The sequence below is a fragment of the Salmo salar genome, chromosome 12, assembly GCF_965601325.2.
Source record: "Salmo salar chromosome 12, fSalSal1, whole genome shotgun sequence".
In the NCBI taxonomy this organism is placed as follows: domain Eukaryota; kingdom Metazoa; phylum Chordata; class Actinopteri; order Salmoniformes; family Salmonidae; genus Salmo; species Salmo salar.
In genome coordinates, this window is record NC_138302.1 from 1,711,695 (window position 1) to 1,737,759 (window position 26,065).

A 26,065-nucleotide genomic window follows, 5' to 3' on the forward strand; every position below is an offset into this window, starting at 1 on the left:
TATAGTACTACTACTATTATAATACTATTACTACTGTTGGGGATGATCTGAAGGAACAATGATAAATACATGAACATTACTACTGTTACTACTGATATAGTGCTACTACTATTATAATACTATTACTACTGCTATAGTACTACTACTATTATAATACTGATAATAACATCACTACTGTTACTACTGCTATAGTACTACTACTACTACTATAATACTGATAATAACATCACTACTGTTACTACTGCTATAGTACTACTACTATTACAATAATATTACTACTGCTATAGTACTACTACTAGTATAATACTATTACTACTGCTATAGTACCACTACTATTATAATACTGATAATAACATTACTACTTTTGGGGATGATCTGAAGGAACAATGAGAATTACATTAATACTATTACTACTGCTATAGTACAACTACTATTATAATACTATTACTACTGCTATAGTACTACTACTATTATAATACTGTTACTACTGCTATAGTACTACTACTACTATAATACTGTTACTACTGCTATAGTACTACTACTATTATAATACTATTATTACTGATATAGTACTACTACTATTATAATACTGTTACTACTTTTATAGTACTATTACTACTGATATAGTTCTACTACTGTTTAAATACTATTACTACTGATATAGTATTACTACTGATATAGTACTACTACTACTATAATACTATTACTACTGCTATAGTACTACTACTATTATAATACTGTTACTACTGCTATAGTACTACTACTATTATATTACTATTACTATTGCTATAGTACTACTAATATTATAATACTGTTACTACTGCTATAGTTCTACTAATATTATATTACTGATAATAACATTACTACTGTTACTACTACTATTATAATACTGTTACTACTGCTATAGTACTACTACTATTATAATTCTGATAATAACATCACTACTGTTACTACTGCTATAGTACTACTACTGCTATAATACTGATAATAACATTACTGCTATAGTACTACTACTGCTATAATACTGATAATAACATTACTACTATTATAATACTATTAAAACTGATAATAACATTACTACTATTATAATAAAATTACTACTGATAATACCACTACTACTATTATAATACTATTACTACTATAGTACTATTACTACTGATATAGTCCTACTATTATAATACTATTACTACTATAGTACTATTACTACTGATATAGTCCTACTACTGTTATTATACTATTACTACAGATAATAACATTAACTATGTAATAAGAACATTAATTATGATAATAATAACATTAATAACTATGATAATAACAATAACTATGATAATAATAACATGAATACCTACGATAATAATAACATCAATAACTATAATAATAGCAACATTAATAACTGATAATAACATTTAACTATGATAATAATAACATTAATAGCTATGATAATAACAACATTAATAACTATGATTATAAAAACATTAATAACTATGATAATAATAACATTAAAACCTACGATAATAACATTAATAACTGTGATAATAATAACATTAATAACTATGATAATAATAACATTATGAGTTACATTAATAACTATGATAATAATAACATTAACAATTATGATAATAACATTAATAACTATGATAATAATAATAACATTATGAGTAAGATTAACAACTATGACAAAAACAACATTAATAACTATGATAATAATAACATTATGAGTTACATTAATAACTATGATAATAATAACATTAACAATTATGATAATAACATTAATAACTATGATAATAATAATAACATTAACTATGATAATAATAACATTAATAACTACGATAATAATAACATTAATAACTACGATAATAATAACATTGCTAACTACGGTAATAATAGCATTGCTAACTACGATAATAATAACATTAATAACTACGATAATAATAACATTAATAACTACGATAATAATAACATTGCTAACTACGATAATAATAACATTGCTAACTACGATAATAATAACAATAACAACTACGATAATAATAACATTAATAACTACGATAATAATAACGATAATAATAACATTAATAACTACGAAAATAATAACATTAACTACGATAATAATAACATTAATAACTATGGTAATAACGACATTGCTAACTATGGTAATAAAACATTAATAACTATGATAATATCAACATTAATAACTATATTATAAAAACATTAATAACTATGATAATAATAACATTGATATTAATAACTATGATAATAATAACATTAACAATTATGATAATAACATTAATAACTATGATAATAATAATAACATTAATAACTATGATAATAATAACATTATGAGTAACATTAATAACTATGATAATAACAACATTAATAACTACGATAAAAATAACATTAATAACTATATTAATAACAACATTGAGTTACATTAACAACTATGATAATAACATTAATAACATTAATAACTATGATAATAATAACATTATGAGTAACATTAATAACTATGATAATAATAACATTAATAACTATGATAACACTGCTACTCCTACTGCTCTCTCTTCGTCTGCCCACGTGTTCTCGCATACCCCTAGAGCATCGAGCCAGCGGGGTGGTGGCACTGGAATCCTCATCTCTCCCAAGTGGACATTCTCTCTTTCTCCCCTGACCCATCTGTCTATCTCCTCATTTGAATTCCATGCTGTCACAGTTACCAGCCCTTTCAAGCTTAACATCCTTATCATTTATCGCCCTCCAGGTTCCCTTGGAGAGTTCATCAATGAGCTTGACGCCTTGATAAGTTCCTTTCCTGAGGATGGCTCACCTCTCACAGTTCTGGGTGACTTTAACCTCCCCACGTCTACCTTTGACTCATTCCTCTCTGCCTCCTTCTTTCCACTCCTCTCCTCTTTTGACCTCACCCTCTCACCTTCCCCCCCTACTCACAAGGCAGGCAATACGCTTGACCTCATCTTTACTAGATGCTGTTCTTCCACTAATCTCATTGCAACTCCCCTCCAAATCTCCGACCACTACCTTGTATCCTTTTCCCTCTTGCTCTCATCCAACACTTCTCACTCTGCCCCTACTCGGATGGTATTGCGCCGTCCCAACCTTCGCTCTCTCTCTCCCGCTACTCTCTCCTCTTCCATCCTATCATCTCTTCCCTCTGCTCAAACCTTCTCCAACCTATCTCCTGATTCTGCCTCCTTAACCCTCCTCTCCTCCCTTTCTGCATCCTTTGATTTTCTCTGTCCCCTATCCTCCAGGCCGGCTCGGTCCTCCCCTCTTGCTCCGTGGCTCGACGACTCACTACGAGCTCACAGAACAAGGCTCCGGGCAGCCGAGCGGAAATAGAGGAAAACTCGCCTCCCTGTGGACCTGGCATCCTTTCACTCACTCCTCTCTACATTCTCCTCTTCTGTCTCTGCTGCTAAAGCCACTTTCTACCACTCTAAATTCCAAGCATCTGCCTCTAACCCTAGGAAGCTCTTTGCTACCTTCTCCTCCCTCCTGAATCCTCCTCCCCCCCCCCCCCCTCCTCCCTCTCTGCGGATGACTTCGTCAACCATTTTGAAAAGAAGGTTGACGATATCCGATCCTCGTTTGCTAAGTCAAACGACACCGCTGGTCCTGCTCACACTGCCCTACCCTGTGCTTTGACCTCTTTCTCCCCTCTCTCTCCAGATGAAATCTCGCGTCTTGTGACGGCCGGCCGCCCAACATCCTGCCCACTTGACCCTATCCCCTCCTCTCTTCTCCAGACCATTTCCGGAGACCTTCTCCCCTTCCTCACCTCGCTCATCAACTCATCCTTGACCGCTGGCTACGTCCCTTCCGTCTTCAAGAGAGCGACAGTTGCTACCCCTTCTGAAAAAACCTACACTCGATCCCTCCGATGTCAACAACTACAGACCAGTATCCCTTCTTTCTTTTCTCTCCAAAACTCTTGAACGTGCCGTCCTTGGCCAGCTCTCCTGCTATCTCTCTCAGAATGACCTTCTTGATCCTAATCAGTCAGGTTTCAAGACTGGGCATTCAACTGAGACTGCTCTTCTCTGTGTCACGGAGGCTCTCCGCACTGCTAAAGCTAACTCTCTCTCCTCTGCTCTCATCCTTCTAGACCTGCTGCCTTTGATACTGTGAACCATCAGATCCTCCTCTCCACCCTCTCCGAGTTGGGCATCTCCGGCGCGGCCCACGCTTGGATTGCGTCCTACCTGACAGGTCGCTTCTACCAGGTGGCGTGGCGAGAATCTGTCTCCGCACCATGCGCTCTCACCACTGGTGTCCCCCAGGGCTCTGTTCTAGGCCCTCTCCTATTCTCGCTATACACCAAGTCACTTGGCTCTGTCATATCCTCACATGGTCTCTCCTATCATTGCTATGCAGACGACACACAATTAATCTTCTCCTTTCCCCCTTCTGATAACCAGGCGGCGAATCGCATCTCTGCATGTCTGTCAGACATATCAGTGTGGATGACGGATCACCAGCTCAAGCTGAACCTCGGCAAGACGGAGCTGCTCTTCCTCCCGGGGAAGGACTGCCCGTTCCATGATCTCGCCATCACGGTTGACAACTCCCTTGTGTCCTCCTCCCAGAGTGCTAAGAACCTTGGCGTGATCCTGGACAACACCCTGTCGTTCTCCACTAACATCAAGGCGGTGACCCGATCCTGTAGGTTCATGCTCTACAACATTTGCAGAGTACGACCCTGCCTCACACAGGAAGCGGCGCAGGTCCTAATCCAGGCACTTGTCATCTCCCGTCTGGATTACTGCAACTCGCTGTTGGCTGGGCTCCCTGCCTGTGCCATTAAACCCCTACAACTCATCCAGAACGCCGCAGCCCGTCTGGTGTTCAACCTTCCCAAGTTCTCTCACGTCACCCCGCTCCTCCGCTCTCTCCACTGGCTTCCAGTTGAAGCTCGCATCCGCTACAAGACCATGGTGATTGCCTACGGAGCTGTGAAGGGAACAGCACCTCCATACCTTCAGGCTCTGATCAGGCCCTACACCCAAACAAGGGCACTGCGTTCATCCACCACTGGCCTGCTGGCCCCCCTACCTCTGAGGAAGCACAGTTCCCGCTCAGCCCAGTCAAAACTGTTCGCTGCTCTGGCACCCCAATGGTGGAACAAGCTCCCTCACGACGCCAGGACAGCGGAGTCAATCACCACCTTCCGGAGACACCTGAAACCCCACCTCTTTAAGGAATACCTAGGATAGGATAAAGTAATCCTTCTAACCCCCCCCCCCCCCCCTTAAAAGATTTAGATGCACTATTGTAAAGTGGTTGTTCCACTGGATATCATAAGGTGAATGCACCATTTTGTAAGTCGCTGTCACGTCCTGACCAGTATAAGGTTAATTGGATAAGAGCGTCTGCTAAATGACTTAAATGTAAATGTAATAATAACAACATTAATAACTATGATAATAATTACATTAATAACTATGATAATAATTACATTAATAACTATGATAACATTAACTATGATAATAATAACTTTAACTACGATAATAATAACATTAACTATGATAATAATTACATTAATAACTATGATAATAATACCATTAATAACTATGATAATAATACCATTAATAACTATGATAATAATAACATTAATAACTATGATAATAATAACATTATTACTACAGATGATAGTGAAAGTTGCTGTTGACTCACCTTAGAAGGGATGGCTGCCTGGTAAACTCTCTCCAAGTTACTGTAGCCTCCAATCTTGTTGAAGGCTGGATGGAGAGAGAGAGACAGAGAGAGAGAGAGACAGAGAGAGAGAGACAGAGACAGAGAGACAGAGAGAGAGAGATATAGACAGAGAGAGAGAGACAGAGAGTTGGAGAGAGAGGGGAAGCTAGTGAAGTTAGGGTGATGGTGAGAATGATAGTGTGTGTGTGTGTGGTGTGTGTGTGTGTACCTGTGATGGTGAGGATGATCGCTCCTATAATCATGACGAAGGTCTGCAGAGTGTCTGTATAGATGACAGCAGCCAGACCACCTGATGAAGACGAGAGATGGAGGGAACTAAGGCTTGTAGAATATATCATATAGAACATAGTATAGAATATAGTGTATAGATCTCTGTACCTGCTATAGTGTAGAGGGAGAGGAGGGATAGTAGAATATAGTATAGAAAATTGTGTATAGATCTGTACCTGCTATAGTGTAGAGGGAGAGGAGGGATAGTAGAATATAGTATAGAATATAGTATAGAATATAGTATATAGATCTCTGTACCTGCTATAGTGTAGAGGGAGAGTAGGGATAGTAGAATATAGTATAGAATATAGTGTATAGATCTGTACCTGCTATAGTGTAGAGGAAGAGGAGGGATAGTAGAATATAGTATAGAATATAGTGTATAGATCTCTGTACCTGCTATAGTGTAGAGGGAGAGGAGGGATAGTAGAATATAGTATTGAATATAGTATAGAATATAGTATATAGATCTCTGTACCTGCTATAGTGTAGAGGGAGAGGAGGGATAGTAGAATATAGTATAGAATATAGTGTATAGATCTGTACCTGCTATAGTGTAGAGGGAGAGGAGGGATAGTAGAATATATTATAGAATATAGTGTATAGATCTCTGTACCTGCTATAGTGTAGAGGGAGAGGAGGGATAGTAGAAGATAGTATAGATCTGTACCTGCTATAGTGTAGAGGGAGAGTAGAATATAGTACAGAATATAGTATAGAATATAGTGTATAGATCTCTTTACCTGCTATAGTGTAGAGGGAGAGTAGGGATAGTAGAATATAGTATAGAATATAGTGTATAGATCTGTACCTGCTATAGTGTAGAGGGAGAGAAGGGATAGTAGAATATAGTATAGAAAATAGTGTATAGATCTGTACCTGCTATAGTGTAGAGGGAGAGGAGGGATAGTAGAATATAGTATAGAATATAGTATAGAATATAGTGTATAGATCTCTTTACCTGCTATAGTGTAGAGGGAGAGGAGGGATAGTAGAATATAGTATAGCATATACTATATAGATCTGTACCTGCTATAGTGTAGAGGGCGAGGAGGGATAGTAGAATATAGTATAGAATATAGTGTATAGATCTGTACCTGCTATAGTGTAGAGGGAGAGGAGGGATAGTAGAATATAGTATAGAATATAGTGTAGAATATAGTGTATAGATCTCTGTACCTGCTATAGTGTAGAGGGAGAGGAGGGATAGTAGAATATAGTATAGAATATAGTATATAGATCTCTGTACCTGCTATAGTGTAGAGGGAGAGGAGGGATAGTAGAATATAGTATAGAATATAGTGTATAGATCTGTACCTGCTATAGTGTAGAGGGAGAGGAGGGATAGTAGAATATAGTATAGAATATAGTATAGAATATAGTGTATAGATCTCTTTACCTGCTATAGTGTAGAGGGAGAGGAGGGATAGTAGAATATAGTATAGCATATACTATATAGATCTGTACCTGCTATAGTGTAGAGGGCGAGGAGGGATAGTAGAATATAGTATAGAATATAGTGTATAGATCTGTACCTGCTATAGTGTAGAGGGAGAGGAGGGATAGTAGAATATAGTATAGAATATAGTGTAGAATATAGTGTATAGATCTCTGTACCTGCTATAGTGTAGAGGGAGAGGAGGGATAGTAGAATATAGTATAGAATATAGTATATAGATCTCTGTACCTGCTATAGTGTAGAGGGAGAGGAGGGATAGTAGAATATAGTATAGAATATAGTGTATAGATCTGTACCTGCTATAGTGTAGAGGGAGAGGAGGGATAGTACAATTTAGTATAGAATATAGTGTATAGATCTCTGTACCTGCTATACTGTAGAGGGAGAGGAGGGATAGTAGAATATAGTATAGAATATAGTGTATAGATCTCTGTACCTGCAATAGTGTAGAGGGAGAGGAGGGATAGTAGAATATAGTATATAATATAGTATAGAATATAGTTTAGAATATAGTGTATAGATCTGTACCTGCTATAGTGTAGAGGGAGAGGAGGGATAGTAGAATATAGTATAGAATATAGTGTATAGATCTGTACCTGCTATAGTGTAGAGGGAGAAGAGGGATAGTAGAATATAGTATAGAATATAGTATAGAATATAGTACATAGATCTCTGTACCTGCTATACTGTAGAGGGAGAGGAGGGATAGTAGAATATAGTATAGAATATAGTATAGAATATAGTATATAGATCTCTGTACCTGTTATAGTGTGGTTGGAGAGGAGGGATAGTAGAATATAGTATAGAATATAGTGTATAGATCTGTACCTGCTATAGTGTGGAGGGAGAGGAGGGATAGTAGAATATAGTATAGAATATAGTGTATAGATCTGTACCTGCTATAGTGTAGAGGGAGAGGAGGGATAGTAGAATATAGTATAGAATATAGTGTATAGATCTGTACCTGCTATAGTGTAGAGGGCAGTGACCACCAGCATCAGAACAGTAGAAAGGTACAGGTTCCATCCTAAACACACCTGGACAAACAACGCCCCTGAATACAGGTCTGTCTGATGGAGGGAGAGGAGAGAGAGGAGGGAAGGGAGGAGAGAGAGAGAGGAGGGAAGGGAGGAGAGAGAGGGGAGGGGGAGGGAGGCAGGATAGAGAGAGAGGAGGGGGAGAGAGGGGGGAGGGAGGGAGGAGAGAGGAGAGGGGGGAGGGAGGAGAGAGCAAAAAATAGAGAAATCAGGTCATCCGTTGTCATAGTAATTGTGTTCTGACCTCTGAGACAGTCCAGACAGACAGCATCAGAGAGAGAGAGACAGACAGCATCAGAGAGAGAGAGAGACAGACAGCATCAGAGAGAGAGAGAGACAGACAGCATCAGAGAGAGAGAGAGACAGACAGCATCAGAGAGAGAGAGAGACAGACAGCATCAGAGAGAGACAGACAGGGCAGTATATCCTACTGATATCTTGGTGAAGACAGACAGCATCAGAGAGAGAACAGACAGGTACGTTCTAATCCTCTCTCCTCCGAACCGACGACCCAGGTACTCCGGCATGGTGACGATCTGGAATAAAAACACAGTCTGGTTAGGAGATCTGGAACAAACACAGTCTGTTTAGGAGATCTGGAACAAACACACAGTCTGTTTAGGAGATCTGGAACAAACACAGTCTGTTTAGGAGATCTGGAACAAACACACAGTCTGTTTAGGAGATCTGGAACAAACACACAGTCTGTTTAGGAGATCTGGAACAAACACAGTCTGTTTATGAGATCTGGAACAAACACAGTCTGTTTAGGAGATCTGGAACAAACACAGTCTGTTTAGGAGATCTGGAATAAACACACAGTTTGACGCCCAACAGAGGAATGTCCAGGGAGGAGCTGAGATATTCTACAACCTGCTGCAACATGCAGGACAGGGCGCAGGTAAACACTCTGACGGGGGGTGTGTGTGTGTGTGTGTGTGTGTGTGTGTGTGTGTGTGTGTGTGTGTGTGTGTGTGTGTGTGTGTGTGTGTGTCGTGTGTGTGTGTGTGTGTGTGTGTCGTGTGTGTGTGTGTGTGTGTGTCGTGTGTGTGTGTGTGTACTCACCCCTGAAGACACATAGACAGGTACAAACACCCAAGCCAATGCCAGCAACACATAGGTGGCCTGGGGGAGAGAGAGGGGGGGAGAGAGAGAGAGTGAGACAGAGAGAGAGCGAGAGGAGAGAGAGAGAGAGGGAGGGGGAGAGAGAGACTGTGAGAGTATTGTACAATAACCAGCTGGTTCTACTGCCCCCTGCTGTCTGTTTCACGAATCCACTGTATCTGCCTTTCCACTGTGATACAAAGACCTGAAGGTAGAGACAGACAACAAGTCAATGGATATGAATCCACTGTGATACACAGACCTGAAGGTAGAGACAACAAGTCAAGGGATCTGAATCCACTGTATCTGCCTTTCCACTGTGATACAAAGACCTGAAGGTAGAGACAACAAGTCAAGGGATCTGAATCCACTGTGATACACAGACCTGAAGGTAGAGACAAGTCAAGGGATCTGAATCCACTGTATCTGCCTTTCCACTGTGAAGACAGGTTCTACTGCCCCCTGCTGTCTGTTGATGGTACTACTACTAGACACAGCGGCAGAATAAATTCAACCAGACATTTGTTACATCTCAAAACCAGAGAGACGACAAAACGACTATCGCTTTAAAATGACACAGAGAGTTCAGCACCTACAGTTATGATCTGCCTTTAATTCTGCCCTTTTTTAAAACCATAAACTTGGATTAGCACAGTTAACACAGCTAACACAGCTAACACAGCTAGCACAGTTAACACAGCTAGCAAAGCTAACACAGCTAACACAGCTAGCACAGCTAGCATTGGAACACCGACCCGTCGGACTAAAAAAATGTGCTTTTCTTTCAAAAACAAAGACATTTTGTAAGTGACCTTGAACTATTGAACGGTAAATTACTCAGTAACTCAATGAGTCACTCAGTGACTCAAGTTGTTCACAGAGAGGACAGCTGATGTTACTGAACCAGAGGTCGGTCGGTCTGTCTGTCTGTCTGTCTGTCTGTCTGTCTGTCTGTCTGTCTGTCTGTCTGTCTGTCTGTCTGTCTGTCTGTCTGCGTGCTGCTGGTCCTATGTTGCTCTGTCTGTCTGTCTGTCTGTCTGTCTGTCTGTCTGTCTGTCTGTCTGTCTGTCTGTCTGCATGCTGCTGGTCCTATGTTGCTCTGTCTGTCTGCGTGCTGCTGGTCCTATGTTACTCTGTCTGTCTGTCTGTCTGTCTGTCTGTCTGTCTGTCTGTCTGTCTGTCTGCATGCTGCTGGTCCTATGTTGCTCTGTCTGTCTGCATGCTGCTGGTCCTATGTTACTCTGTCTGTCTGCATGCTGCTGGTCCTATGTTGCTCTGTCTGTCTGCGTGCTGCTGGTCCTATGTTGCTCTGTCTATCTGCGTGCTGCGTGTTCTATGTTGCTCTGTCTGTCTGTCTGCGTGTCCTATGTTGCTCTGTCTGTCTGTCTGTCTGCGTGTCCTATGTTGCTCTGTCTGTCTGTCCTATGTTGCTCTGTCTGTCTGTCTGTCTGTCTGTCTGTCTGTCTGTCTGTCTGTCTGCATGCTGCTGGTCCGATGTTGCTCTGTCTGTCTGCGTGCTGCTGGTCCTATGTTGCTCTGTCTGTCTGCATGCTGCAGGTCCTATGTTGATCTGTCTGTCTGCATGCTGATCTGTCTGTCTGCATGCTGCTGGTCCTATGTTGCTCTGTCTGTCTGCGTGCTGCGTGTCCTATGTTGCTCTGTCTGTCTGTCTGCGTGTCCTATGTTGCTCTGTCTGTCTGCGTGTCCTATGTTGCTTTGTCTGTCTGTCTGCGTGTCCTATGTTGCTCTGTCTGTCTGCATGTCCTATGTTGCTCTGTCTGTCTGTCTGTGTTTCCTATGTTGCTCTGTCTGTCTGTCTGTCTGTCTGTCTGTCTGTCTGTCTGTCTGTCTGTCTGTCTGTCTGCATGCTGCTGGTCCGATGTTGCTCTGTCTGTCTGCGTGCTGCTGGTCCTATGTTGCTCTGTCTGTCTGCATGCTGCAGGTCCTATGTTGATCTGTCTGTCTGCATGCTGATCTGTCTGTCTGCATGCTGCTGGTCCTATGTTGCTCTGTCTGTCTGCATGCTGCTGGTCCTATGTTGCTCTGTCTGTCTGCGTGCGCTGGTCCCATGTTGCTCTGTCTGTCTGCATGCTGCGTGTCCTATGTTGCTCTGTCTGTCTGTCTGCGTGTCCTATGTTGCTCTGTCTGTCTGCGTGTCCCATGTTGCCGTCTGTCTGTCTGTCTGTCTGTCTGTCTGTCTGTCTGTCTGTCTGTGTGTCCTATGTTGCTCTGTCTGTCTGTCTGTCTGCGTGTCCTATGTTGCTCTGTCTGTCTGTCTGCATGTCCTAATTTGCTCTGTCTGTCTGCATGCTGCTGGTCCTATGTTGCTCTGTCTGTCTGCATGCTGCTGGTCCTATATTGCTCTGTCTGTCTGTCTGTCTGTCTGTCTGTCTGTCTGTCTGTCTGCGTGTCCTATGTTGCTCTGTCTGACTGTCTGTCTGTCTGTCTGCATGCTGCTGGTCCTATATTGCTCTGTCTGTCTGTCTGTCTGTCTGTCTGTCTGTCTGTCTGTCTGTCTGTCTGTCTGTCTGTCTGCGTGTCCTATGTTGCTCTGTCTGACTGTCTGTCTGTCTGTCTGCATGCTGCTGGTCCTATGTTGCTCTGTCTGTCTGCATGCTGCTGGTCCTATGTTGCTCTGTCTGTCTGCGTGCTGCTGGTCCTATGTTACTCTGTCTGTCTGCGTGCTGCTGGTCCTATGTTGCTCTGTCTGTCTGCGTGCTGCGTGTTCTATGTTGCTCTGTCTGTCTGTCTGCGTGTCTTATGTTGCTCTGTCTGTCTGCGTGCTGTTGGTGCTATGTTGCTCTGTCTGTCTGCATGCTGCTGGTCCTATGTTGCTCTGTCTGTCTGCGTGCTGCTGGTCCTATTTTGCTCTGTCTGTCTGCATGCTGCTGGTCCTATGTTGCTCTGTCTGTCTGTCTGTCTGTCCTAAGTTGCTCTGTCTGTCTGCATGTCCTATGTTGCTCTGTCTGTCTGCGTGCTGCTGGTCCTATGTTACTCTGTCTGTCTGTCTGTCTGTCTGTCTGTCTGCATGCTGCTGGTCCTATGTTGCTCTGTCTGTCTGCATGCTGCTGGTCCTATGTTACTCTGTCTGTCTGCATGCTGCTGGTCCTATGTTGCTCTGTCTGTCTGCGTGCTGCTGGTCCTATGTTGCTCTGTCTATCTGCGTGCTGCGTGTTCTATGTTGCTCTGTCTGTCTGTCTGCGTGTCCTATGTTGCTCTGTCTGTCTGTCTGTCTGCGTGTCCTATGTTGCTCTGTCTGTCTGTCCTATGTTGCTCTGTCTGTCTGTCTGTCTGTCTGTCTGTCTGTCTGTCTGTCTGCATTTTGCTGGTCCGATGTTGCTCTGTCTGTCTGCGTGCTGCTGGTCCTATGTTGCTCTGTCTGTCTGCATGCTGCAGGTCCTATGTTGATCTGTCTGTCTGCATGCTGATCTGTCTGTCTGCATGCTGCTGGTCCTATGTTGCTCTGTCTGTCTGCGTGCTGCGTGTCCTATGTTGCTCTGTCTGTCTGTCTGCGTGTCCTATGTTGCTCTGTCTGTCTGCGTGTCCTATGTTGCTTTGTCTGTCTGTCTGCGTGTCCTATGTTGCTCTGTCTGTCTGCATGTCCTATGTTGCTCTGTCTGTCTGTCTGTGTTTCCTATGTTGCTCTGTCTGTCTGTCTGTCTGTCTGTCTGTCTGTCTGTCTGTCTGTCTGTCTGTCTGTCTGTCTGTCTGTCTGTCTGTCTGCATGCTGCTGGTCCGATGTTGCTCTGTCTGTCTGCGTGCTGCTGGTCCTATGTTGCTCTGTCTGTCTGCATGCTGCAGGTCCTATGTTGATCTGTCTGTCTGCATGCTGATCTGTCTGTCTGCATGCTGCTGGTCCTATGTTGCTCTGTCTGTCTGCATGCTGCTGGTCCTATGTTGCTCTGTCTGTCTGCGTGCGCTGGTCCCATGTTGCTCTGTCTGTCTGCGTGCTGCGTGTCCTATGTTGCTCTGTCTGTCTGTCTGCGTGTCCTATGTTGCTCTGTCTGTCTACGTGTCCCATGTTGCTCTGTCTGTCTGTCTGTCTGTCTGTCTGTCTGTGTGTCCTATGTTGCTCTGTCTGTCTGTCTGTCTGCGTGTCCTATGTTGCTCTGTCTGTCTGTCTGCATGTCCTAATTTGCTCTGTCTGTCTGCATGCTGCTGGTCCTATGTTGCTCTGTCTGTCTGCATGCTGCTGGTCCTATATTGCTCTGTCTGTCTGTCTGTCTGTCTGTCTGTCTGTCTGTCTGTCTGTCTGTCTGTCTGTCTGCGTGTCCTATGTTGCTCTGTCTGACTGTCTGTCTGTCTGTCTGCATGCTGCTGGTCCTATGTTGCTCTGTCTGTCTGCATGCTGCTGGTCCTATATTGCTCTGTCTGTCTGTCTGTCTGTCTGTCTGCGTGTCCTATGTTGCTCTGTCTGACTGTCTGTCTGTCTGTCTGCATGCTGCTGGTCCTATGTTGCTCTGTCTGTCTGCATGCTGCTGGTCCTATGTTGCTCTGTCTGTCTGCGTGCTGCTGGTCCTATGTTACTCTGTCTGTCTGCGTGCTGCTGGTCCTATGTTGCTCTGTCTGTCTGCGTGCTGCGTGTTCTATGTTGCTCTGTCTGTCTGTCTGCGTGTCTTATGTTGCTCTGTCTGTCTGCGTGCTGTTGGTGCTATGTTGCTCTGTCTGTCTGCATGCTGCTGGTCCTATGTTGCTCTGTCTGTCTGCGTGCTGCTGGTCCTATTTTGCTCTGTCTGTCTGCATGCTGCTGGTCCTATGTTGCTCTGTCTGTCTGTCTGTCTGTCTGTCTGTCCTAAGTTGCTCTGTCTGTCTGCATGTCCTATGTTGCTCAGTCTGTCTGCGTGCTTTCTGGTCCTATGTTGCTCTGTCTGTCTGCATGCTGCTGGTCCTATGTTGCTCTGTCTGTCTGGATGCTGCTGGTCCTATGTTGCTCTGTCTGTCTGCATTATGCGTGTCCTATGTTTCTCTGTCTGTCTGCGTGCTGCTGGTCCTATGTTCCTCTGTCTGTCTGTGTGCTGCTGGTCCTATGTTGCTCTGTCTGTCTGCATGCTGCTGGTCCTATGTTGCTCTGTCTGTCTGCATGCTGCTGGTCCTATGTTGCTCTGTCTGTCTGCGTTCTGCTGGTCCTATTTTGCTCTGTCTGTCTGTATGCTGCTGGTCCTATGTTGCTCTGTCTGTCTGCATGCAGCTGGTCCTATGCTGCTTTGTCTGTCTGCTTGTCCTATGCTGCTCTGTCTGTTTGCAAGCTGCTGGTCCTATGCTGCTCTGTCTGTCTGCATGCTGCTGGTTCTATGTTGCTCTGACTGTCTGTCAGTCTGCATGCTGCTGGTCCTATGTTGCTCTGTCTGTCTGCATGATGCTTGTCCTATTTTGCTCTGTCTGACTGTCCGTCTGCATGCTGCTGGTCCTATGTTGCTCTATCTGTCTGCGTGCTGCTGGTCCTATGTTGCTCTGTCTGTCTGCTTGCTGCTGGTCCTATGTTGCTCTGTCTGTCTGCGTGCTGCTGGTCCTATGTTGCTCTGTCTGTCTGTCTATCTGTCCTGTGTTGCTCTGTCTGTCTGCGTGCTGCTTGTCCTATGTTGCTCTGTCTGTCTGCGTGCTGCGTGTTCTATTTTGCGTCTGTCTGTCTGTCTGTCTGTCTGTCTGTCTGTCTGTCTGAGTGTCCTATGTTGCTCTGTCTGTCTGTCTGTCCGATGGTGCTCTGTCTGTCTGTCAGTGTTTCCTATGTTGCTCTGTCTGTCTGTCTGCATGTCCTTATGTTGCTCTGTCTGTCTCTCTGTGTGTCCTATGTTGCTATGTCTATCTGTCCTATGTTGCTCTGTCTGTCTGCGTGCTGCTGGTCCTACGTTGCTCTGTCTGTCTGCTGGTCTTATGCTGCTCTGTCTGTCTGCATGCTGCTGGTCCTATGCTGCTCTGTCTGTCTGCATGCTGCTGGTCCTATGCTGCTCTGTCTGTCTGCATGCTGCCTGAGTCCTATGTTGCTCTGTCTGACTGTCTGTTTGTCTGTCTGCATGCTGCTGGTCCTATGTTGCTCTGTATGTCTGCATGCTGCTGGTCCTATGTTGCTCTGTCTGTCTGTCTGCGTGTCCTATGTTGCTCTGTCTGTCTGTCTGTGTGTCCTATGTTGCTCTGTCTGTCTGTCCTATGTTGCTCTGTCTGTCTGCGTGCTGCGTGTCCTACGTTGCTCTGTCTGTCTGCTGGTCCGATGCTGCTCTGTCTGTCTGCATGCTGCTGGTCCGTCTGTCTTCATGCTGCTGGTCCTATGCTGCTCTGTCTGTCTGCATGCTGCTGGTCCTATGTTGCTCTGTATGACTGTCTGTCTGTTTGCGTGCTGCTGGTCCTATGTTGCTCTGTCTGTCTGCATGCTGCTTGTCCTATGTTGCTCTGTCTGACTGTCTGTTTGTCTGTCTGCATGCTGCTGGTCCTATGTTGCTCTGTCTGTCTGCGTGCTGCTGGTCCTATGTTGCTCTGTCTGTCTGCATGCTGCTGGTCCTATGTTGCTCTGTCTGTCTGCGTGCTGCTGGTCCTATGTTGCTCTGTCTGTCTGCGTGCTGCTGGTCCTATGTTGCTCTGTCTGTCTGTCTGTTCTATGTTGCTCTGTCTGTCTGCGTGCTGCTGGTCCTATGTTGCTCTGTCTGTCTGTCTGTCTGTTCTATGTTGCTCTGTCTGTCTGCGTGCTGCGTGTTCTATGTTGCTCTGTCTGTCTGTCTGTCTGTCTGCGTGTCCTATGTTGCTCTGTCTGTCTGTCTGTCTGCATGTCCTATGTTGCTCTGTCTGTCTGTCTATCTGTGTTTCCTATGTTGCTCTGTCTGTCTGTCTGGGTGTCCTATGTTGCTCTGTCTGTCTGTCCTATGTTGCTCTGTCTGTCTGCGTGCTGCTGGTCCTATGTTGCTCTGTCTGTCTGCGTGCTGCGTGTCCTATGTTGCTCTGTCTGTCTGCGTGCTGCTGGTCCTATGTTCCTCTGTCTGTCTGTCTGCATATCCTATGTTGCTCTGTCTGTCTGTCTGTGTTTCCTATGTTGCTCTGTCTGTCTGTCTGCGTGTCCTATGTTGCTCTGTCTGTCTGTCTGTGTGTCCTATGTTGCTCTGTCTGTCTGTCCTATGTTGCTCTGTCTGTCTGCGTGCTGTTGGTCCTATGTTGCTCTGTCTGTTTGCAAGCTGCTGGTCCTATGCTGCTCTGTCTGTCTGCATGCTGCTGGTTCTATGTTGCTCTGACTTTTTGTCTGTCTGTCTGCATGCTGCTAGTCCTATGTTGCTCTGTCTGTCTGCGTGCTGCTGGTCCTATGTTGCTCTGTCTGTCTGCGTGCTGCTGGTCCTATGTTGCTCTGTCTGTCTATCTGTCCTATGTTGCTCTGTCTGTCTGCGTGCTGCTGTTCCTATGTTGCTCTGTCTGTCTGCATGCTGCTGGTCCTATGTTGCTCTGTCTGTCTGCGTGCTGCTGGTCCTATGTTGCTCTGTCTGTCTGCATGCTGCTGGTCCTATGTTGCTCTGTCTGTCTGCGTGCTGCTGGTCCTATGTTGCTCTGTCTGTCTGCGTGCTGCTGGTCCTATGTTGCTCTGTCTGTCTGTCTGTTCTATGTTGCTCTGTCTGTCTGCGTGCTGCTGGTCCTATGTTGCTCTGTCTGTCTGTCTGTCTGTTCTATGTTGCTCTGTCTGTCTGCGTGCTGCGTGTTCTATGTTGCTCTGTCTGTCTGTCTGTCTGTCTGCGTGTCCTATGTTGCTCTGTCTGTCTGTCTGTCTGCATGTCCTATGTTGCTCTGTCTGTCTGTCTGTCTATCTGTGTTTCCTATGTTGCTCTGTCTGTCTGTCTGGGTGTCCTATGTTGCTCTGTCTGTCTGTCCTATGTTGCTCTGTCTGTCTGCGTGCTGCTGGTCCTATGTTGCTCTGTCTGTCTGCGTGCTGCGTGTCCTATGTTGCTCTGTCTGTCTGCGTGCTGCTGGTCCTATGTTCCTCTGTCTGTCTGTCTGCATATCCTATGTTGCTCTGTCTGTCTGTCTGTGTTTCCTATGTTGCTCTGTCTGTCTGTCTGCGTGTCCTATGTTGCTCTGTCTGTCTGTCTGTGTGTCCTATGTTGCTCTGTCTGTCTGTCCTATGTTGCTCTGTCTGTCTGCGTGCTGTTGGTCCTATGTTGCTCTGTCTGTTTGCAAGCTGCTGGTCCTATGCTGCTCTGTCGGTCTGCATGCTGCTGGTTCTATGTTGCTCTGACTTTTTGTCTGTCTGTCTGCATGCTGCTAGTCCTATGTTGCTCTGTCTGTCTGCGTGCTGCTGGTCCTATGTTGCTCTGTCTGTCTGCGTGCTGCTGGTCCTATGTTGCTCTGTCTGTCTATCTGTCCTATGTTGCTCTGTCTGTCTGCGTGCTGCTGTTCCTATGTTGCTCTGTCTGTCTGCATGCTGCTGGTCCTATGTTGCTCTGTCTGTCTGCGTGCTGCTGGTCCTATGTTGCTCTGTCTGTCTGCATGCTGCTGGTCCTATGTTGCTCTGTCTGTCTGCGTGCTGCTGGTCCTATGTTGCTCTGTCTGCGTGTCCTATGTTGCTCTGTCTGTCTGTCTGTGTGTCCTATGTTGCTCTGTCTGTCTGTCCTATGTTGCTCTGTCTGTCTGCGTGCTGCTAGTCCTACGTTGCTCTGTCTGTCTGCTGGTCCTATGCTGCTCTGTCTGTCTGCATGCTGCTGGTCCTATGCTGCTCTGCCTGTCTTCATGCTGCTGGTCCTATGCTGCTCTGTCTGTCTGCATGCTGCTTGTCCTATGTTGCTCTGTCTGACTGTCTGTTTGTCTGTCTGCATGCTGCTGGTCCTATGTTGCTCTGTCTGTCTGCATGCTGCTGGTCCTATGCTGCTCTGTCTGTCTTCATGCTGCTGGTCCTATGCTGCTCTGTCTGTCTGCATGCTGCTGGTCCTATGTTGCTCTGTATGACTGTCTGTCTGTTTGCGTGCTGCTGGTCCTATGTTGCTCTGTCTGTCTGCATGCTGCTTGTCCTATGTTGCTCTGTCTGACTGTCTGTTTGTCTGTCTGCATGCTGCTGGTCCTATGTTGCTCTGTCTGTCTGCGTGCTGCTGGTCCTATGTTGCTCTGTCTGTCTGCATGCTGCTGGTCCTATGTTGCTCTGTCTGTCTGCGTGCTGCTGGTCCTATGTTGCTCTGTCTGTCTGCGTGCTGCTGGTCCTATGTTGCTCTGTCTGTCTGTCTGTTCTATGTTGCTCTGTCTGTCTGCGTGCTGCTGGTCCTATGTTGCTCTGTCTGTCTGTCTGTCTGTTCTATGTTGCTCTGTCTGTCTGCGTGCTGCGTGTTCTATGTTGCTCTGTCTGTCTGTCTGTCTTTCTGCGTGTCCTATGTTGCTCTGTCTGTCTGTCTGTCTGCATGTCCTATGTTGCTCTGTCTGTCTGTCTATCTGTGTTTCCTATGTTGCTCTGTCTGTCTGTCTGGGTGTCCTATGTTGCTCTGTCTGTCTGTCTGTGTGTCCTATTTTGCTCTGTCTGTCTGTCCTATGTTGCTCTGTCTGTCTGCGTGCTGCTGGTCCTATGTTGCTCTGTCTGTCTGCGTGCTGCGTGTCCTATGTTGCTCTGTCTGTCTGTCTGTCTGCATATCCTATGTTGCTCTGTCTGTCTGTCTGTGTTTCCTATGTTGATCTGTCTGTCTGCATGCTGATCTGTCTGTCTGCATGCTGCTGGTCCTATGTTGCTCTGTCTGTCTGCGTGCTGCGTGTCCTATGTTGCTCTGTCTGTCTGTCTGCGTGTCCTATGTTGCTCTGTCTGTCTGCATGTCCTATGTTGCTCTGTCTGTCTGTCTGCGTGTCCTATGTTGCTTTGTCTGTCTGTCTGCGTGTCCTATGTTGCTCTGTCTGTCTGCATGTCCTATGTTGCTCTGTCTGTCTGTCTGTGTTTCCTATGCTCTGCTCTGTCTGTCTGTCTGTCTGTCTGTCTGTCTGTCTGTCTGTCTGTCTGTCTGTCTGTCTGTCTGCATGCTGCTGGTCCGATGTTGCTCTGTCTGTCTGCGTGCTGCTGGTCCTATGTTGCTCTGTCTGTCTGCATGCTGCAGGTCCTATGTTGATCTGTCTGTCTGCATGCTGATCTGTCTGTCTGCATGCTGCTGGTCCTATGTTGCTCTGTCTGTCTGCATGCTGCTGGTCCTATGTTGCTCTGTCTGTCTGCGTGCGCTGGTCCCATGTTGCTCTGTCTGTCTGCGTGCTGCGTGTCCTATGTTGCTCTGTCTGTCTGTCTGCGTGTCCTATGTTGCTCTGTCTGTCTACGTGTCCCATGTTGCTCTGTCTGTCTGTCTGTCTGTCTGTCTGTCTGTCTGTCTGTCTGTGTGTCCTATGTTGCTCTGTCTGTCTGTCTGTCTGCGTGTCCTATGTTGCTCTGTCTGTTTGTCTGCATGTCCTAATTTGCTCTGTCTGTCTGCATGCTGCTGGTCCTATGTTGCTCTGTCTGTCTGCATGCTGCTGGTCCTATATTGCTCTGTCTGTCTGTCTGTCTGTCTGTCTGTCTGTCTGTCTGTCTGTCTGTCTGTCTGCGTGTCCTATGTTGCTCTGTCTGACTGTCTGTCTGTCTGTCTGCATGCTGCTGGTCCTATATTGCTCTGTCTGTCTGTCTGTCTGTCTGTCTGTCTGCGTGTCCTATGTTGCTCTGTCTGACTGTCTGTCTGTCTGTCTGCATGCTGCTGGTCCTATGTTGCTCTGTCTGTCTGCATGCTGCTGGTCCTATGTTGCTCTGTCTGTCTGCGTGCTGCTGGTCCTATGTTACTCTGTCTGTCTGCGTGCTGCTGGTCCTATGTTGCTCTGTCTGTCTGCGTGCTGCGTGTTCTATGTTGCTCTGTCTGTCTGTCTGCGTGTCTTATGTTGCTCTGTCTGTCTGCGTGCTGTTGGTGCTATGTTGCTCTGTCTGTCTGCATGCTGCTGGTCCTATGTTGCTCTGTCTGTCTGCGTGCTGCTGGTCCTATTTTGCTCTGTCTGTCTGCATGCTGCTGGTCCTATGTTGCTCTGTCTGTCTGTCTGTCTGTCTGTCTGTCCTAAGTTGCTCTGTCTGTCTGCATGTCCTATGTTGCTCAGTCTGTCTGCGTGCTTTCTGGTCCTATGTTGCTCTGTCTGTCTGCATGCTGCTGGTCCTATGTTGCTCTGTCTGTCTGGATGCTGCTGGTCCTATGTTGCTCTGTCTGTCTGCATTATGCGTGTCCTATGTTTCTCTGTCTGTCTGCGTGCTGCTGGTCCTATGTTCCTCTGTCTGTCTGCATGCTGCTGGTCCTATGTTGCTCTGTCTGTCTGCATGCTGCTGGTCCTATGTTGCTCTGTCTGTCTGCGTTCTGCTGGTCCTATTTTGCTCTGTCTGTCTGTATGCTGCTGGTCCTATGTTGCTCTGTCTGTCTGCATGCTGCTGGTCCTATGCTGCTTTGTCTGTCTGCTGGTCCTATGCTGCTCTGTCTGTTTGCAAGCTGCTGGTCCTATGCTGCTCTGTCTGTCTGCATGCTGCTGGTTCTATGTTGCTCTGACTGTCTGTCAGTCTGCATGCTGCTGGTCCTATGTTGCTCTGTCTGTCTGCATGATGCTTGTCCTATTTTGCTCTGTCTGACTGTCCGTCTGCATGCTGCTGGTCCTATGTTGCTCTATCTGTCTGCGTGCTGCTGGTCCTATGTTGCTCTGTCTGTCTGCTTGCTGCTGGTCCTATGTTGCTCTGTCTGTCTGCGTGCTGCTGGTCCTATGTTGCTCTGTCTGTCTGTCTATCTGTCCTGTGTTGCTCTGTCTGTCTGCGTGCTGCTTGTCCTATGTTGCTCTGTCTGTCTGCGTGCTGCGTGTTCTATTTTGGTCTGTCTGTCTGTCTGTCTGTCTGTCTGAGTGTCCTATGTTGCTCTGTCTGTCTGTCTGTCCGATGGTGCTCTGTCTGTCTGTCAGTGTTTCCTATGTTGCTCTGTCTGTCTGTCTGCATGTCCTTATGTTGCTCTGTCTGTCTCTCTGTGTGTCCTATGTTGCTATGTCTATCTGTCCTATGTTGCTCTGTCTGTCTGCGTGCTGCTGGTCCTACGTTGCTCTGTCTGTCTGCTGGTCTTATGCTGCTCTGTCTGTCTGCATGCTGCTGGTCCTATGCTGCTCTGTCTGTCTGCATGCTGCTGGTCCTATGCTGCTCTGTCTGTCTGCATGCTGCCTGACCTATGTTGCTCTGTCTGACTGTCTGTTTGTCTGTCTGCATGCTGCTGGTCCTATGTTGCTCTGTATGTCTGCATGCTGCTGGTCCTATGTTGCTCTGTCTGTCTGTCTGCGTGTCCTATGTTGCTCTGTCTGTCTGTCTGTGTGTCCTATGTTGCTCTGTCTGTCTGTCCTATGTTGCTCTGTCTGTCTGCGTGCTGCGTGTCCTACGTTGCTCTGTCTGTCTGCTGGTCCGATGCTGCTCTGTCTGTCTGCATGCTGCTGGTCCGTCTGTCTTCATGCTGCTGGTCCTATGCTGCTCTGTCTGTCTGCATGCTGCTGGTCCTATGTTGCTCTGTATGACTGTCTGTCTGTTTGCGTGCTGCTGGTCCTATGTTGCTCTGTCTGTCTGCATGCTGCTTGTCCTATGTTGCTCTGTCTGACTGTCTGTTTGTCTGTCTGCATGCTGCTGGTCCTATGTTGCTCTGTCTGTCTGCGTGCTGCTGGTCCTATGTTGCTCTGTCTGTCTGCATGCTGCTGGTCCTATGTTGCTCTGTCTGTCTTCGTGCTGCTGGTCCTATGTTGCTCTGTCTGTCTGCGTGCTGCTGGTCCTATGTTGCTCTGTCTGTCTGTCTGTTCTATGTTGCTCTGTCTGTCTGCGTGCTGCTGGTCCTATGTTGCTCTGTCTGTCTGTCTGTCTGTTCTATGTTGCTCTGTCTGTCTGCGTGCTGCGTGTTCTATGTTGCTCTGTCTGTCTGTCTGTCTGTCTGCGTGTCCTATGTTGCTCTGTCTGTCTGTCTGTCTGCATGTCCTATGTTGCTCTGTCTGTCTGTCTATCTGTGTTTCCTATGTTGCTCTGTCTGTCTGTCTGGGTGTCCTATGTTGCTCTGTCTGTCTGTCCTATGTTGCTCTGTCTGTCTGCGTGCTGCTGGTCCTATGTTGCTCTGTCTGTCTGCGTGCTGCGTGTCCTATGTTGCTCTGTCTGTCTGCGTGCTGCTGGTCCTATGTTCCTCTGTCTGTCTGTCTGCATATCCTATGTTGCTCTGTCTGTCTGTCTGTGTTTCCTATGTTGCTCTGTCTGTCTGTCTGCGTGTCCTATGTTGCTCTGTCTGTCTGTCTGTGTGTCCTATGTTGCTCTGTCTGTCTGTCCTATGTTGCTCTGTCTGTCTGCGTGCTGTTGGTCCTATGTTGCTCTGTCTGTTTGCAAGCTGCTGGTCCTATGCTGCTCTGTCTGTCTGCATGCTGCTGGTTCTATGTTGCTCTGACTTTTTGTCTGTCTGTCTGCATGCTGCTAGTCCTATGTTGCTCTGTCTGTCTGCGTGCTGCTGGTCCTATGTTGCTCTGTCTGTCTGCGTGCTGCTGGTCCTATGTTGCTCTGTCTGTCTATCTGTCCTATGTTGCTCTGTCTGTCTGCGTGCTGCTGTTCCTATGTTGCTCTGTCTGTCTGCATGCTGCTGGTCCTATGTTGCTCTGTCTGTCTGCGTGCTGCTGGTCCTATGTTGCTCTGTCTGTCTGCATGCTGCTGGTCCTATGTTGCTCTGTCTGTCTGCGTGCTGCTGGTCCTATGTTGCTCTGTCTGTCTGCGTGCTGCTGGTCCTATGTTGCTCTGTCTGTCTGTCTGTTCTATGTTGCTCTGTCTGTCTGCGTGCTGCTGGTCCTATGTTGCTCTGTCTGTCTGTCTGTCTGTTCTATGTTGCTCTGTCTGTCTGCGTGCTGCGTGTTCTATGTTGCTCTGTCTGTCTGTCTGTCTGTCTGCGTGTCCTATGTTGCTCTGTCTGTCTGTCTGTCTGCATGTCCTATGTTGCTCTGTCTGTCTGTCTATCTGTGTTTCCTATGTTGCTCTGTCTGTCTGTCTGGGTGTCCTATGTTGCTCTGTCTGTCTGTCCTATGTTGCTCTGTCTGTCTGCGTGCTGATGGTCCTATGTTGCTCTGTCTGTCTGCGTGCTGCGTGTCCTATGTTGCTCTGTCTGTCTGCGTGCTGCTGGTCCTATGTTCCTCTGTCTGTCTGTCTGCATATCCTATGTTGCTCTGTCTGTCTGTCTGTGTTTCCTATGTTGCTCTGTCTGTCTGTCTGCGTGTCCTATGTTGCTCTGTCTGTCTGTCTGTGTGTCCTATGTTGCTCTGTCTGTCTGTCCTATGTTGCTCTGTCTGTCTGCGTGCTGTTGGTCCTATGTTGCTCTGTCTGTTTGCAAGCTGCTGGTCCTATGCTGCTCTGTCTGTCTGCATGCTGCTGGTTCTATGTTGCTCTGACTTTTTGTCTGTCTGTCTGCATGCTGCTAGTCCTATGTTGCTCTGTCTGTCTGCGTGCTGCTGGTCCTATGTTGCTCTGTCTGTCTGCGTGCTGCTGGTCCTATGTTGCTCTGTCTGTCTATCTGTCCTATGTTGCTCTGTCTGTCTGCGTGCTGCTGTTCCTATGTTGCTCTGTCTGTCTGCATGCTGCTGGTCCTATGTTGCTCTGTCTGTCTGCGTGCTGCTGGTCCTATGTTGCTCTGTCTGTCTGCATGCTGCTGGTCCTATGTTGCTCTGTCTGTCTGCGTGCTGCTGGTCCTATGTTGCTCTGTCTGTCTGCGTGCTGCTGGTCCTATGTTGCTCTGTCTGTCTGTCTGTTCTATGTTGCTCTGTCTGTCTGCGTGCTGCTGGTCCTATGTTGCTCTGTCTGTCTGTCTGTCTGTTCTATGTTGCTCTGTCTGTCTGCGTGCTGCGTGTTCTATGTTGCTCTGTCTGTCTGTCTGTCTGTCTGCGTGTCCTATGTTGCTCTGTCTGTCTGTCTGTCTGCATGTCCTATGTTGCTCTGTCTGTCTGTCTATCTGTGTTTCCTATGTTGCTCTGTCTGTCTGTCTGGGTGTCCTATGTTGCTCTGTCTGTCTGTCCTATGTTGCTCTGTCTGTCTGCGTGCTGATGGTCCTATGTTGCTCTGTCTGTCTGCGTGCTGCGTGTCCTATGTTGCTCTGTCTGTCTGCGTGCTGCTGGTCCTATGTTCCTCTGTCTGTCTGTCTGCATATCCTATGTTGCTCTGTCTGTCTGTCTGTGTTTCCTATGTTGCTCTGTCTGTCTGTCTGCGTGTCCTATGTTGCTCTGTCTGTCTGTCTGTGTGTCCTATGTTGCTCTGTCTGTCTGTCCTATGTTGCTCTGTCTGTCTGCGTGCTGTTGGTCCTATGTTGCTCTGTCTGTTTGCAAGCTGCTGGTCCTATGCTGCTCTGTCTGTCTGCATGCTGCTGGTTCTATGTTGCTCTGACTTTTTGTCTGTCTGTCTGCATGCTGCTAGTCCTATGTTGCTCTGTCTGTCTGCGTGCTGCTGGTCCTATGTTGCTCTGTCTGTCTGCGTGCTGCTGGTCCTATGTTGCTCTGTCTGTCTATCTGTCCTATGTTGCTCTGTCTGTCTGCGTGCTGCTGTTCCTATGTTGCTCTGTCTGTCTGCATGCTGCTGGTCCTATGTTGCTCTGTCTGTCTGCGTGCTGCTGGTCCTATGTTGCTCTGTCTGTCTGCATGCTGCTGGTCCTATGTTGCTCTGTCTGTCTGCGTGCTGCTGGTCCTATGTTGCTCTGTCTGCGTGTCCTATGTTGCTCTGTCTGTCTGTCTGTGTGTCCTATGTTGCTCTGTCTGTCTGTCCTATGTTGCTCTGTCTGTCTGCGTGCTGCTAGTCCTACGTTGCTCTGTCTGTCTGCTGGTCCTATGCTGCTCTGTCTGTCTGCATGCTGCTGGTCCTATGCTGCTCTGCCTGTCTTCATGCTGCTGGTCCTATGCTGCTCTGTCTGTCTGCATGCTGCTTGTCCTATGTTGCTCTGTCTGACTGTCTGTTTGTCTGTCTGCATGCTGCTGGTCCTATGTTGCTCTGTCTGTCTGCATGCTGCTGGTCCTATGCTGCTCTGTCTGTCTTCATGCTGCTGGTCCTATGCTGCTCTGTCTGTCTGCATGCTGCTGGTCCTATGTTGCTCTGTATGACTGTCTGTCTGTTTGCGTGCTGCTGGTCCTATGTTGCTCTGTCTGTCTGCATGCTGCTTGTCCTATGTTGCTCTGTCTGACTGTCTGTTTGTCTGTCTGCATGCTGCTGGTCCTATGTTGCTCTGTCTGTCTGCGTGCTGCTGGTCCTATGTTGCTCTGTCTGTCTGCATGCTGCTGGTCCTATGTTGCTCTGTCTGTCTGCGTGCTGCTGGTCCTATGTTGCTCTGTCTGTCTGCGTGCTGCTGGTCCTATGTTGCTCTGTCTGTCTGTCTGTTCTATGTTGCTCTGTCTGTCTGCGTGCTGCTGGTCCTATGTTGCTCTGTCTGTCTGTCTGTCTGTTCTATGTTGCTCTGTCTGTCTGCGTGCTGCGTGTTCTATGTTGCTCTGTCTGTCTGTCTGTCTTTCTGCGTGTCCT

General features: G+C 46.6%; 1 protein-coding gene across 2 annotated transcripts in view; it reads right to left on the reverse strand.

The window, feature by feature from the left end:
* The window catches only part of LOC106594745 (sodium/mannose cotransporter SLC5A10), a 516,766-nt gene that overhangs the window by 440,098 nt on the left and 50,603 nt on the right, over positions 1 to 26,065 (reverse strand). For both annotated transcript variants that reach the window (XM_045690472.2, XM_045690471.2), the window contains exons 4-8: positions 9,562 to 9,621; positions 8,928 to 9,032; positions 8,424 to 8,529; positions 5,939 to 6,019; positions 5,689 to 5,753 (exon numbers count right to left, since the gene is read on the reverse strand). In XM_045690472.2, coding sequence (XP_045546428.2) covers positions 5,689 to 5,753; positions 5,939 to 6,019; positions 8,424 to 8,529; positions 8,928 to 9,032; positions 9,562 to 9,621 — 417 coding nt within the window. The remainder of the gene's footprint in view (positions 1 to 5,688; positions 5,754 to 5,938; positions 6,020 to 8,423; positions 8,530 to 8,927; positions 9,033 to 9,561; positions 9,622 to 26,065) is intronic.